At 43.7% G+C, this 14437-nt stretch overlaps 1 protein-coding gene across 4 annotated transcripts in view; it reads left to right on the forward strand.

Moving 5' to 3' along the window:
- The window catches only part of LOC145350738 (homeobox protein Meis1), a 227484-nt gene that overhangs the window by 121547 nt on the left and 91500 nt on the right, over positions 1-14437 (forward strand). For all 4 annotated transcript variants that reach the window (XM_080199986.1, XM_080199984.1, XM_080199987.1 and 1 more), the window contains one exon: positions 8770-8846. In XM_080199986.1, the coding sequence (XP_080056112.1) occupies positions 8770-8846 (77 nt within the window). The remainder of the gene's footprint in view (positions 1-8769; positions 8847-14437) is intronic.

The raw sequence follows: 14437 nt of genomic DNA on the forward strand, positions 1-14437 counted from the left end.
TTTACTGTGTTGATCTGGAATTCTTTAACAACAATTGCAGAAAAACATAAATGCAAGGTTTTCTTGAACTCAGAAGATCATTGCACTGTCTAGCTGTGTTAGATCATAGCTCAGAATGATTATAAAGGGGATCTTTGGGATATATAAAAACGCTGTGTGTTATACACTTGGAAAAGACCTTGATAAAGTTACAATAAACACAATGTTATTTTTACAAGAAACAGGAAACTCTCCAAATCCTGCAATCTGTAGCTACATGAGGTAATGGAAATGTGAAAAAACAGTGCACTGGAATTAATTGTTGTATCTAACCACTTACTCAAGAAACTAGAAAGCTTCAGAAAGTACTTTAGATTTTCATTGTAATTCTGTCCTTCAGAGCTTGGTGATGAAGAGATATAATTGGATAGTTATTGTTTGATTTCTATATTAGGAGAGGAAATGACTAACATTGCATTTTCTATCGGAGGCATGATATGTCAAAGGGTTTATTTTTTATTCTTTCATGGGACATGGGCATTGCTGGTTGACCAACACCTGTTGCCCATCCCCAGTTGTCCTTGAACTGAGTGTCTCACTCAGCCATTGCAGAGGGCAATCCATCACACAAACCAGCCTCCCATCCATTGACTCTGTCTACACTCTCCGCTGCCTCGGCAAAGCAGCCAGCATAATTAAGGACCCCCACGCACCCCAGACATTCTCTCTTCCACCTTCTTCCGTCAAGAAAAAGATACAAAAGTCTGAGGTCACGTACCAATTGACTCAAGCACAGCTTCCTCCCTGCTGCTGTCAGATTTTTGAATGGATTTACCTTGCATGAAGTTAATCTTTCTCTACACTCTAGCTATGACTGTAACACTACATTCTGTACTCTCTCATTGCCTTCTCTATATTCTGTCTGTATAGCACGCAAAAAACAGTACTTTTCACTGTATGTTGTAACATGTCACAATAATAAATCAAATCAAATCAATTAAGGGTCAACCACATTCCTGTGGCTCTGGAATCACAGGTAGCCCAGATCAGGGTAAGGACGGCAAATTTCCTTCCCTAAAGGACATTAGTGAACACATGAGTTTTTATGACAATTGATAGTTTCATGGTCAATGTAGCTTAAAAGTAAAGGTAAAGTTTATTTATTAGTGCCATAAGTAGGCTTACATTAACACTGCAATGAAGTTACTGTGAAAATCCCCTACTTGCCATACTCCAGTGCCTGTTCGAGTACACTGAGGGAGCATTTAGCACAGCTAATCCACCCTAACTGGCACGTCTTTCAGACTGTGGAAGGAAACCAGACCACTCGGAGGAAACCCACGCAGACATGGGGAGAACATATCGACTCCACACAGACAGTGACCCAAGCCAGGAATTGAACCCAGTCTCTGGCGTTGTGAGTCAGCAGTGCTAACCACTGTGCCATCGTGCTGCTCCAAGGATGCATCATAACTTAAGTTAAATTTTTTTTAAAGTTTCATTTATTTACTGCCATTCTCAAAGTGACCTAAAATGCTTCACAGCGAATGAAGTGCTTTGAAACCGTACTATGGGTGGCACAGTGATTAGCATTGCTGCTTTACAGCGCCAGGAACCTGGGTTCAATTCCAGTCTTGGTCACTGTCTCTGTGGAGTTTGTGTGTTCTTCTCCATGCGTTTCCTCTGGCTTCCTCTCACACTCCAAACATGTGCAGGTTAGTTGGATTGATCGTGCCCCTATGGAAAATCCCACCCAAATCATCTGTTTGAAATGAGTGTAAATGGTAGAATAAGGGACAAGTGTGTCTGAAAACAAAAACGATCACAAGCAAGATTCAGATTGGCACGTGGCAAAAAAACAGGTCCCCGGAGAAGGGATTCTGCAAAGCAGTCACCCAGTCCGAGTTTGGCTGTCCCAATATAGGGAAACCGGATTGTGGATAGCGAATACAGTCGACTTAATTGAAAAAAGTACAAATCTGTGACTGTTCTACCTGGAAGGAGTCCAAAAATGTGTAGGTTAGGTGGATTAGCTATGCTAAATTGCCCCTTGGTATCCCAAGATGTGTAAGTTAGGCAGATTAGCCATGCTAAATTGCCCCTTGGTATCCCAAGATATGCAGGTTAGGCGGATTAATGGGGTTATGGGGATAGGATGGGAGCAGGTTTGGGCTTGGGTAAGATGCTCTGTCAGAGAGAGGATGCAGACTCAATGGGCCGAATGGCCTCCTCCTACACTGTAGGGATTCTCAGTGTTTGGGGCCTTGGACAGTGAGATGAAAGGAAGCAAATGGTGTGACTCTTGCTGTGAGGAAAGGTATGTTGGGGGTGAGGTGTTGGGGTGATTGTAAAGTGGGCTAGGGTGTCACAAAGGGAGGGTCGTTTTACTGTGCTAATAGTATTAGAATGTAATCAGTAACAAATTTGTATTGGGCATAATGTGACCAATGGGAACAAGATGTAAGGATCAGCTGACCCAATGAAACATGGAACCAGAGTGATGTAATAGTCAGCTGACCAACTTTCTCACTATAAATAAGGAACTATGTAGAATTGTGGGAAGCTTGGAGTGGCCCAGGGTGAGGCCCCAAGTTTGGACTTTTTTTTAATTAAACCCTTTCTTTGGTTTATAATTTGAACTAAGTTTTGTTGTTTCATTAGCTGCATTTTGAAGGGTTTCTTCTGAGGAAACAGGCAGGGGTGGAGAGGGGAAGCTGAAACGTTCTAGAATTTAACAAAGGATAAGCAAAGAAATTGAAGGGGCAAGAGAGTTGATCGAGACCAAACCAGCAAGTAACATCAACAAGATTGTGAAAGCTTGTATAGTTATGTGAAAAGAAAGAGATTAACAAAAGGAAACGTTTGTTCCTGAGAGGCAGAGACAGGAGGAAGTATAATGGGGAATAAGGAAATGGCAGAGATGTTAAACAAATTCTATGTGCCAAATGAGTGGGAAAATGGGAGAGAATCACTCCAATTTTATTTTTGGGTGAGCTCCCAGATACAATTGTACGGCACTTAGGGAAAAAAAGAGCTCAGATATGATTTTCACCCAAAGGGGAAGGGGGTTGAGCCTAATCTCTCTGGGAAGCCGACTGCTGAGTTATAGGGGGCGCCATTACGCTGGCACCCCAATCTCCCAGTGCAGTGTGTACACAGTATACAGTATCCTCCCTCGCTCCGATACTGAAGTGTCATCTTCAGTTGTGCGCTCAAGTCTGTGGGATGGCAAAAAGAAAACTATCCAAGGCTGTAAATTTGTGTTATTCCAGTGCTCTGTGTGAATCTCATGACTTTAAATTGTCTCATTCAGTGCTAACACCATTGACTGGCCTTCAACCAGCAGGATTTACTTTAGTATTGTCAAGTTAACCCTCTCAAACGAGACAAAGTCTCCTGTCCTGTAACCTCCCCAAGCCAGGATGCTTGGGACCGAGTCATTTCTGGATTTTGGAATATTTTAGATTATAGAATGACATAAGAATCCCTGACCACAGATATGAACACTGTAGAGAAAAATATTTATCTGGAACGTAAAAGAGTCACAAAACATTGTCTTCCTTTTCCGAGTACTATCTCCCATGTTTACAAGCTGCTTCTCGGTGCCAGAAACTGTTGAGACACCCACTTCATACATCTCGCACAATCTTTCCACTGAAGCACCTTTATATCTCGTTTCTTTATGGTTTCCATCTTTTCCGATATTGTCAGCTTATCGTGCTTACGTTTTCTTAGTTGTCTTGGTGAGGTTCTTTTTAAAAAAAAAAGCAGACTGCATTCTGAGAATGCTTGGGTCCCAACCAGAAACACTACTGCAAGAGGAGGGGAAGGGGGAGAGAAAGGGAGAGACACATAAACAGCCACAGAGAGAAATCAAGAGAGAGAGAGAGAGGGGAAATAGACTGAAAGGGAAAACAAAGGTGAAAGACAAACTGAAACAGAGATATGAGAAATGGATTGACAGAAAGAGAGAGAGAGAGAGAGAGAGGGATCCACACAAGAAGTCCGAGACAGAGAGGGAAATTGGATATTGATGTAACCTCGTGCTGTGTTTTCCTGTTCAATGGTCTCTGTGGCAAATCAGCCCATGCTTTCTCTATTTATTGCATCACCAAGTGGCAGGTTGGTGGGTCTAATCAAAAAAAGTTCCAAACAATTGGTCTTTCCAGACTTTGGATTTCCAATATTCTGTAGCTGAGCAAGCAGTTCAGATGGATGAAGTACAAAGAATTCACTAATCTACCTGCCATTAACAACAAACATTCATTCGTGGGACATGGATATTGCTGGCTGGCCAGCATTTATTGCCAATCCCATCCTCTCAAAGGCAATTGAGAGACAACCACATTGCTGAGGCTCTGGAGTCATGGGCGGCACGGTAGCACAGTGGTTAGCACTGCTGCTTCACAGCTCCAGGGTCCTGGGTTTGATTCCCGGCTTGGGTCACTGTCTGTATGGAGTTTGCACATCCTCCTCGTGTCTGCGCGGATTTCCTCTGGTTTCCTCCCACAGTCCAAAGATGTGCGGATTAGGTTGATTGGCCATGCTAAAATTGCTCCTTAGTGTCCTGAGATGTGTAGGTTAGAGGGATTAGCGGGTAAATATCCAGGGATAAGAAGAGAGGGCTTGGGTGGGATTGTAGTCAGAGTGGACTCAATGGGCCAAATGGCCTCTTTCTGCACTGTAGGGATTCTATGATATGTCAGCCAGACAAGGTAAGGATGGCAGATTTCCTTCCCTAAGGGGCATTAGTGAACTGGATGGGTTTCCTGACAATCAACAATGGTTTCATGGCCATCAGTAGATTTTTAATTCCAGATATTTTTATTGAATTCAAATTCCACCAGCTGCCATGTGGGATTCGAACTTGGGTCCCCAGAATATTAGCTGAGTTTCTGGATAGTGGTAATACCACTAGGCCATCACCTTCCCTGTTTGAATATACAAAGATACAAATTAAGGGGCCACTTAGCCCCTGGAGCCTGCTCTGCTATTCAGTATGATCATGGCCGATCTGATTGTAACCTCCTGCCTACCCTCAACAACCTTTTGCCCTCCCCCCCCCCACTCCTTGTTAATCAAGAATCTATTCACCTCCACCTTAAACATCATTTAAAGACTTTGCTTCCACTGCCTTGAGAGAAAGAGAGTTCCAAAGACTTACAATCCTTTGTAAGAGTGTTCTGATTCAAAATTTGCCACAGAGCCACGAGAGGAAATGTTGAGGCAAACTTGGTCAAGGAAGTAGGTTTTAAAGATGAAGGAGAAGACGGGAGATTTAGAGAAGGGAATTCCAGAGCTTAGGATCCAGGCACAGCCGCGAATGATAGAGTGATTAAAATTGCAGAAGCTGAAGAGAGCAGAATTAGAGGAGAGCAGAAATCTTGGCGAGCTGTGGAGATAGGGAGGGGCCGAAGCCACAAGGACATCTGCAAACAGGGATGATCATTTTAAATTTGATGCTTCTTCTGACTGGGAGCCGGCAGGTTTCAGCAAGGGAGGACATGATGAGCGAGAGTTAAGACACAGGGCTGCAAAAGTTTTGGTTGACCTCGGGTTTATAGAGGGTAGAATGTGGAAGCGGAACCAGCTTCCAAATCTGGCAACTGCCACAGGTACAACATTTGTATCCTTGTGACATTTGCATGTAACTGAAAGGAATGTTAAGTAGTGAATCTTTCGCAAGATAAAACAGCAAACGCCTGTGTTTCACTCATGGTAATCTCATGATTGCGAACATTGCACACATTAGGGCCTCGCTTGGGCAGATCAGAAATTCCCGCCCGAGATCAATGGAGATTTTTGTTGTCGGATCCTCGCCTGCGCCAGGCAAGATGGTGGAGTTCCAGCCATTGTCTCTTAAAGCTGTTGGCACGTGCAAATTTCCATTCAATGTCTATGCAGATTGAGGTTTGATGCAGGGATAGGAGTGGTGCCCAACTCCCTTGTGCGCAGGCTGCAGTATAACTTGAGCCCACTGCAAAGCTGTGGTTTGAATGGTTCCCTGGTAGCTCATTAAGCAGAATTTTTCTAATGAATGAGAGCGTGGGCTTTACGCTCGCATTCTCAAAGACATTAAGAATTAATCAGGCTGGGAGCAGAGATTGAAGTAAGTCCTAATGCATATACCCCAGGACACCGCCTTGGTGAACTCACTGCCCATGATGTGCAGCTCACAGTATTACTTGCGTCTGAGGGTATACAATAATTTCTACATCTACTATTCTGAGGCTGGTGGTGCAGCGTGGCAGCTATGCTGTCTTCTCCTATTCGAGAAACCATGAAAAAGATCACATCAATTATTCAAACCAAAATAAGAAATGCACAGCAGGAATGCTTTTTTGAATGTTTGTTTTAGTGAACTGAGAACTTAATTTAATTAATTATTTATTAGTGTCACAAGTAGGCTCACATTAACACTGCAATGAAGTTACTGTGAAAATCCCCTAGTCGCCACACTCTGGCGCCTGCTCAGGTACACCGAGGGAGAATTTAGCACAGCCAGTGCACCTAACCGGCACGTCTTTCAGACTGTGGGAGGAACCTGGAGCACCTGAAGCCAACCCTTGCAGACATGGGGAGAATGTGCAGACTCCACACAGACAGTGACCCAAGGTCAGAATTGAACCCGGGTCCCTGGCACTGTGAGGCAGCAGTGCTAACCACCGTGCCACATGTTTTTGTGGTAGAAATACTTTTCACTCCCGTTCTGAAGGAAGGCAGAAAATGTTATTATTTTCACTTTATATTTACGATAAAACAGTGAAGTGACTTTTCACCACTTCAAATGAAATACACATCTGCTCAGGTGACTAACCACTGTGCCACCGTATTCCTGGCCTGGGACCCAGATTCGGTTCCCAGCTTGGGGCACTGTCTGTGTGGAGTTTGCACGTTCTCCCCGTGTCTGCATGGGTTTCCTCCGGGTGCTCTGGTTTCCTCACACAGGCCAAAGATGTGCGGGTTAGCTAAATTGGCCATGCTAAATTGCTCCTTAGTGTCAGGGAGACTAGCTAGGGTAAATGCATGGGGTTATAGGGATAGGGCATAGCTGGGATTATGGTTGATGCAGACTCTTGGATGAAATGGCCTCCTTCTGCACTGTAGGGATTCTATGATTCCAACTGTCATTCTAACGATGGTCAGTATTGCATTAAACTGCATTCAAAACTATTTGTTAATGGTTCAGAGAATGTGAGCATTGTTGATGAGTCCAGCACTTATTGCCCATCCCAAATTGCCCTTGAGAAGGTGAGCGGTGAGTTGCCTTTTTGAACTGTTGCCGTCCCTGTGGTGTAGATAATGCTGTTAGAGAGGGAACTGCAGGATGTTGACCTCGTGACAGTGAGTGAACGGCTATATATTTCCAACCTGACAAAGGGGCCAACCCCGAAAGCTAGTGGGTTTACTATCAAATAAACCTGTTGTTAACCTAATGTTGTGAGACTTCTTACTGTGCTTACCCCAGTCCAATGCCGGCAATCTCCACATCACATTTCCACGTCAGGATGGTGTGTGGTTTGGAGGGGATCTTGCAGGTGGTGATGTTCCCATGCATTTCATAGAGTCATAGAGGTTTACAGCATGGCAACAGGCCCTTCGGCCCAACTTGTCCATGCCACTCTTTTTTTTAAACTCCTAAGTTAATCCCAATTGCCCACATTTGCCCCATATTCCTCTATACCCATCTTACCCATGTAACTATCTAAATGCTTTTTAAAAGACTGTACTACTACCTCTGACAGCTTGTTTCAGACACTCACCACCCTCTGTGCGGAAAAAAATTGCCTCTCTGGACACTTTTGGATCTCTACCCTCTCACCTTAAACCTATGCCCTCTAGTTTTAGACTCCCCTACCTTTGGGAAAAGATATTGACTATCTAGCTGATCTATGACCCTCATTATTTTATAGACCTCTATAAGATCACCCCTCAGCCTCCTTATGCCCCAGAGAAAAAAATCCCAGTCTATCCAGCCTCTCCTTATAACTCAAACCATCAAGTCCTGGTAGCATCCCAGTGAATCTTTTCTGCACTCTTTCTAGTTTAATAATATCCTGATGAAGGATAGTATTAAACTCATCTGATGAAGGAACAGTGCTCTGAAAGCTCGTGATTCCAAATGAACCCGTTGAACTTTAGCCTGGTGCTGTAACTTCTTAACTTGTAGATGATGGACATGCTTTGGGGAGTCAGGAGGCGAGTTACTCACCACAGAATTTCCAGCCTCTGACCTGTTCTTGTAACCACAGTGTTGATCTGGCTGGGTCCAGTTCCGTTTCTGGTCATCTGCTCTGGTTTTATTATGTGACAATGGGGTCAAATCTGTTATTATTTGAAAACTTTTGACATGGTATCATCAGAAAAATTCCAGTGAATGTACTTGAGATTCCCAGGAAAGTTTGGGTGGTTGTTTAACAAAAATTAGAATTTTATAATATCACACACCCGAAGGATAAATGGGAAGCATATACTAATTAATTTTTATGGTCCTCTGCGAAATTGCCTGTCTCGTTCTCTAATAAACTTGAGTGAGCAGGTACAGCCAGCATCTTAATTAATGTAGCTGTTTCCACACTTCAGTTAACTTTATAATTGGCTTCCCATTTGCTGCCATTAATTAGATGATTTCAGATCCCACTAATGCTTAGGAGACTACGGTACCTCAGCTTACTTGTGTTAATTAATGAACATATTCCAACTTATTGCATTTTCGCGGTTGCCTTTATAAAGTTCTTTTCGCTGATTGTCTCGTCCTAACTTGTGCCTCTTTGGTTTGCCATCTTTCAGCACCCTTATCCATCAGAAGAACAGAAGAAACAACTGGCTCAAGACACGGGGCTTACAATTTTACAAGTGAACAACTGGTAGGTAGTTTGATTGTGTTTACGTACAGACAACACTGAAGCCTCTGGCTAATTACAGCTAATGAGCTGCAAGAAGACAACACACCTTGCTGCCGATGGAGCTCCCCCTTGGATTAGCTGGGGAGAAAAAATATTCCCCGTAGATAATCCAGTGACTGCTTTGATTTTATTGTCCTCCGAATGTGTGTACGTAAGGTAAATTTAATTAGATTTCAACAAAGACATCTATAAGGAAATAATTAGGCTGAAGGCACCCCCCCCCCCACCTTGGAAAATGGTCACGTTCTGAACTTGTTTTTTTTCTGTTCGGTCAATAGAATTACTGTCCAGATATTATCATCCTGTTTAAACACTGATTGGCAAAGGCGTCATCAGGGAAATAGCTTGGAGCAGTCTCTGGCGTTAAGCTTGATGTGTGTGAGGAAACGGAATTATCTTCAGTGGATACTGTCATTAACCCAGGGTGCTTCAGTGTCTGGTCTCGCTTCAACTGTGTGTTAATTCAAGCTCCCGGACACTTCTGGCCCTTTATTAAATGATGTCATCAACATTCTGCTTAGGAACAGAAATATGTAGTCAAAAATATAACCAAGAGAAAAGGATATTATAAACAGTTGCCTCTCCACTCTACCACTGGGCCTGAAAGAAAATAAAGTGCGATGGGTTCTTTAAACTTGAAGTGTCGCTGTCACATTTTAAGTGTCGGTTTAACAAGGTCTAAACTGGCCGTCACACTGTTGCAGCAGTTTAATTAACTTATATTGGATAGAAGTGGCGGAATGTTTTATAGTGTAAAAACCAACCTTGCCATTAATTCCATTTCCACCACATCTGTTAATTAATCTTTGTTCCAATTAAATGATGAATTGTGGACTCAGAGGCGATGATTATATCCTAGCGCGTGCACAGACCATAAGACCGTAATATACAGGAATTAGGCCATTTGGCCCATCCAGTCTGGCTCTGCCATTCAATTACGGCTGATATGGTCCCCATCCCCATTCTTCTGCCTTCTCCCCGTAATCCTTGATTTTTTGAACCTATCTATCTCTGTCTTAAAGACACTCAATAGAATGGGATGGAGTGTTTAGTTTTGCACCTGCCCCAATATTACTTGTTGACTTTAGTAGAAAGTTCAATCGGGTGGGGTGCAAAAAAAAAATAACTTTGGGCCCAATCCCAACAGCTTCCTAACTGGCTGGGGGGGTGGGGGTAAATCACCTCAGTTGAACTGGTTGTAGTATCAATGTTTGACTTGATTCCATGTGTTCCCCTCCCAGTGAGAGAGCTCAGTTAGGATTGGACCCAAAGTATTTTGATCCCTTACGGTTGCAAAAGAAAATGGAATAAATCTTTTTCAGCCAGCGTCAAGACCAACAATGGAAAATGAAGCGGACACTTGATAGGGGTGTTCAAATCTATTTCTTTTTCCTATTGGATCTCCTTCATCTCTTCCTTTCTGCTACCTCCCTCTCTCTTTCTCCTTAATCCTCTGTTCCTCGCTCTCCAGTTCTTGCATCTCTTCTATTTATCACTACGTTCCCCCCTCCCCATGTTCTTCTCACACTCTTGTTCCCATATTCAGTATCATAAGGATGAGGAGACGGAGAACATTCACTTAAACTCAGTCACAAGTGAATTAAAAAAACAAAGCAGACACTCCATATAATATTATTGAGATTGTAATGTAATTCTGACTAAATTAAATTGCTTGTTACTATTTATTATGGAGGATTTGGATAGGGTAACAGGGAAAGTTGGTAATCAGAGGACACATATTTCAGATGTTTGGCAAAAAAACTGGAGGTGAAATGAGAATTGTTTGGGTCATTGTGATGTGTAAGGCATTTCCTGACAAGTAAAGTTTATTTATTAGTGTCACAAGTAAGCTCACGTTAACATTGCAATGAAGTGACTGTGAAAATCCCCTAGTCGCCACACTCTAGTGCCTATTCAGGTACACTGAGGGAGAATTTAGCGTGGACAATCCAGCTAACCCGCCCATCTTTGGACTGTGGGAGGAAACCAGAACACCCGGAGGAAACCCATGCAGACATGGGGAGAATGTGTGGACTCCACACAGACAGTGACCCAAGCCGGGAATCAAAACTGGGTCCCTGGCACTGTGAGACAGCAGTGCTAACCACTGTACCACCAAGCCGCCCCAAGGGGTTTCAATCGCAATCTTCGAAAGGAAATTGGATAAATGGCTGAAGGGGGAAATGTGGAGAAAGAAGAGTGGAATGGGATTAATTGGAAAGCTCTTTCAAAAAACCAGTGCAGGCACAAGGGACTGAATGGCCTCTTTCTCTCTCTCTCTCTCTCTGCTCTATTACTTCATCTTACCAGTTTTCCAGGTTATTGATGTTAAGGTTCACAAAGAGCAAATAGAATGAAAAGTATGTTAAATAAGTTCCGCTTAGCAGGAACAAGGGATTAGCAGGAATTAGGATATGCTGTTCCTCATTTGGAACACCGCCATTCACACTTCTCTTTAATGTTTCCAAACTGACGTCAGTTGGGTAATCTTGCATCAATTCCCAAAGCAGTGCCCAGAACTTGGCAGTGAGTTTCAACCTGAAATGCCAGAAAAATGACTGACGTGAGACGTTAAGAAAAGAATATGTTTTGACACGAAGAATAGAAAAGAACCTGGAAATTACAGATTAGTCATCCCAAAATTGTTAGCGTAGGAAGTCAGAAACATCAGATTGCCTCTGGGTTGTGTAGAATAGGTACTCTACACAACACAGTGTTGTGTTGGATGCAGTGAATGGGCTATTCTGCACTGGCCCCTTTAGGTCCCAAAGTTGTAATTACACTAGATCATGGAACACAGCAAGCCAGGCTAGACTGGGGTTAGCTGTAGCTTGGGGTCAGTGCCTGCCAGTCCAGAGGGAGATATGCCACACACATGCATGCACAGCTGCACTGTGATGGTTACGGTTTTAATGCTTGTGCGAGTTTGACCAGCATAGAATCATAAAATCCATCGAATCCCTACAGTGCAGAAAGAGGCCATTTGGCCCATCGGGTCTGCACTGACCACAAACCCACCCAGGCCCTATTCCCATAACCCCACATTTTACCCTGCTAATCCCCCTGACACTAGGGTTAATTTAGCATGGCCAATCAACCAAACCCACAGATCGTTGGACTGTGGGAGGAAACTGGAGCATCCGAGAAAACCCACGCAGACGTGGGGAGAATGTGCAAACTCCACACAGATAGTGACCCGAGCCTGGAATTGAACCAGGGTTTCAAGCACTGTGAGGTAGCAGTGCTAACTACTGTGCCACCATGCCACCCGTAGAACTAGTTTACCCATTAACATGTTTCTCTTCAGTCTCCTCTATTCCAAGGAAAAACAATGCTACTCTCTCTGTGTTGAGTGACTAAGAGGTCTAACTCTGAATTTCTAAAGCTAGTTTGAACTGAGCTAAGGGTCAGGGCAAAGGAAGCGTGTGAAGTTATGTCCTCCAGGTGGTTACATGCCAACTTAACCTTAACACATTCAGGAATCTGACGAGAATCTTGCCTTCTGAGTTACCCTGACACTGCTGCGTGGATGGAGTTGATAAAGTAGCAATGTGAGATAGCAGTATAGATACTGTCTTGGTGATGACCAATGAATCATTCATAAAATCATAGAATCATACAGTGCAGAAGAAGGCTATTCAGCCCATCGAGTCTGCACCGACCACAATCCTATCCAGACCCTTTTCCCATAACCCTGTGGATTTACTCTAGCTAAACCCCCTGACACTAAGGGGTAATTTATCTTGGCCAATCAATCCAACCCACGCATCTTGGAGTGTGGGAGGAAACCGGAGCACCTGGATGAAACCCGTGCAGACATGGGGAGAACATGCAAACTACACACAGACAGCAACCCGAAGCTGGACTTGAACCCGGGTCCCTGGCGCAGTGAGGCAGCAGTGCTAACCACTGTGCTACCGTGCTGTCCCGGCACCTGTCTTGACTTTGGAGGAAGATTGAAGGAGAACGCAATCCCGTCCCGAGGAAAAGCAAGCACGTTTATAGAAAAGTTTGCAGTACTGAGGGGTTGGCGGGGGTGGGGGTGGGTGCTGTTTGACAGTGCCGACTTTGGTACCATGTGAGTTATTCAGGTTGCATTAACTTCAGGTTCACACTGGTGCTCTCCGCAGTGACTCAATCTGTTGGCTGCCACCTGCCCAACCCTCAAAAATGGTACATTTCTCTCCTATCGCCTCCAATAGATAAAGCGACCGCTCTGAGCTCAAAACGTAGAGCTATGCGATAAAGCCTTGTAACAAGGCATGATTTGTTGTATGTCAGCACACTGTAAATCAGACTTCATATAGTTGCAGCACTGACATTCTGCTGCGGATTGAAATTCAATAGCCATTAAAACTAACTGTATCTAATTAATTGTCTAAATATTTCAGATGGATGTTTGTAGTCAGAAATTCTACTCTCTTTGATGTGAAAAAGCAGAAAATAGCCAGAACTGCTTCCCAATGTTCTGGGCTTTGCCAGTTACCAGATAAAAAATATTTGTTCTTTCAAATAAGTGCCGGAGATTAATATTTTACAGCCGTGATTACAACCATAATCCATTTTAGTGATTAAATTGGGCTTCCATGTTGACATGGATTGCATTACCAAACCCTGCTCACTCAACAAGGGAGGGAGCAAGCCCAGAGGAGAGATTTGCGATATTACTAAACTCCATTACAGAAAATGTAATTTCTGTCACCATAATCCCAGCATTGTTCAATTTCAGTGCCACAGAGATAACCAGCTACTTACAATATATTTGCCTTTGGAAGTTTAATTTACAGAGTGCACTATCTGGCAGACACAGGCCGGCTAACATGACTGGAGCTTGTGAAGGTTATCAATTTCTCTGACCTAACAGCCACCCTGCACAATCGATTTCTGTAGCTGTCTGGGGGTGGTGGTGTCGGCGGGGGGGGGGGGGGGGGGGGGGGAGGAGCAGTCGGGGATAATGGGAGAGCACTTTGCAAATGGCCTGTAGGGAAGATTTGCACACATGGTGCTGTTCAGGCCTTGGCAGTTCGCAGAGCCTGTATCGTCCAAGCCAAATGCATTCTGTCAGGGCCACAGTTCCCAGACTGGGAGCAGGGCTACAATTAACAGACCGAATTTCTAATAAATGCATCGACATCCCGGTTACAGCGCATATCTTGAATCTTGTGCAGGGGCATCGAAAGAATGTAGTCCCTACCTGCAAAACCTAACCATGTGTTTATGTCCTTGAACATTGATTTAGGCAGAGAGAATACGATATTTGATCTGATTTATTACTGTCAATGTATTGAGATATAGTGAGAAGTATTGTTTCTTGCGTGCTATACAGACAAAATGTACCGTTCATAGAGTACATGGGAAAGAAGAAAAGGAGATGGTGCAGAATATAGTGTTGTAGTTACAGATAGGGTGTTGAGAAAGATCAGCTTAATGTATGATACACTCAGGAGTCTGATGGCAGCAGGGAAAAAGCTGTTCTTGAGTCGGTTGGTAGGCGTTCTGACTTTTGTATCCTTTTCCTGACAGAAGAAGATGGAAGAGAGGATGCCTGGGGT

Source organism: Carcharhinus amblyrhynchos, chromosome 12, assembly GCF_965287045.1.
Source record: "Carcharhinus amblyrhynchos chromosome 12, sCarAmb.v2.hapA, whole genome shotgun sequence".
Lineage (NCBI taxonomy): Eukaryota > Metazoa > Chordata > Chondrichthyes > Carcharhiniformes > Carcharhinidae > Carcharhinus > Carcharhinus amblyrhynchos.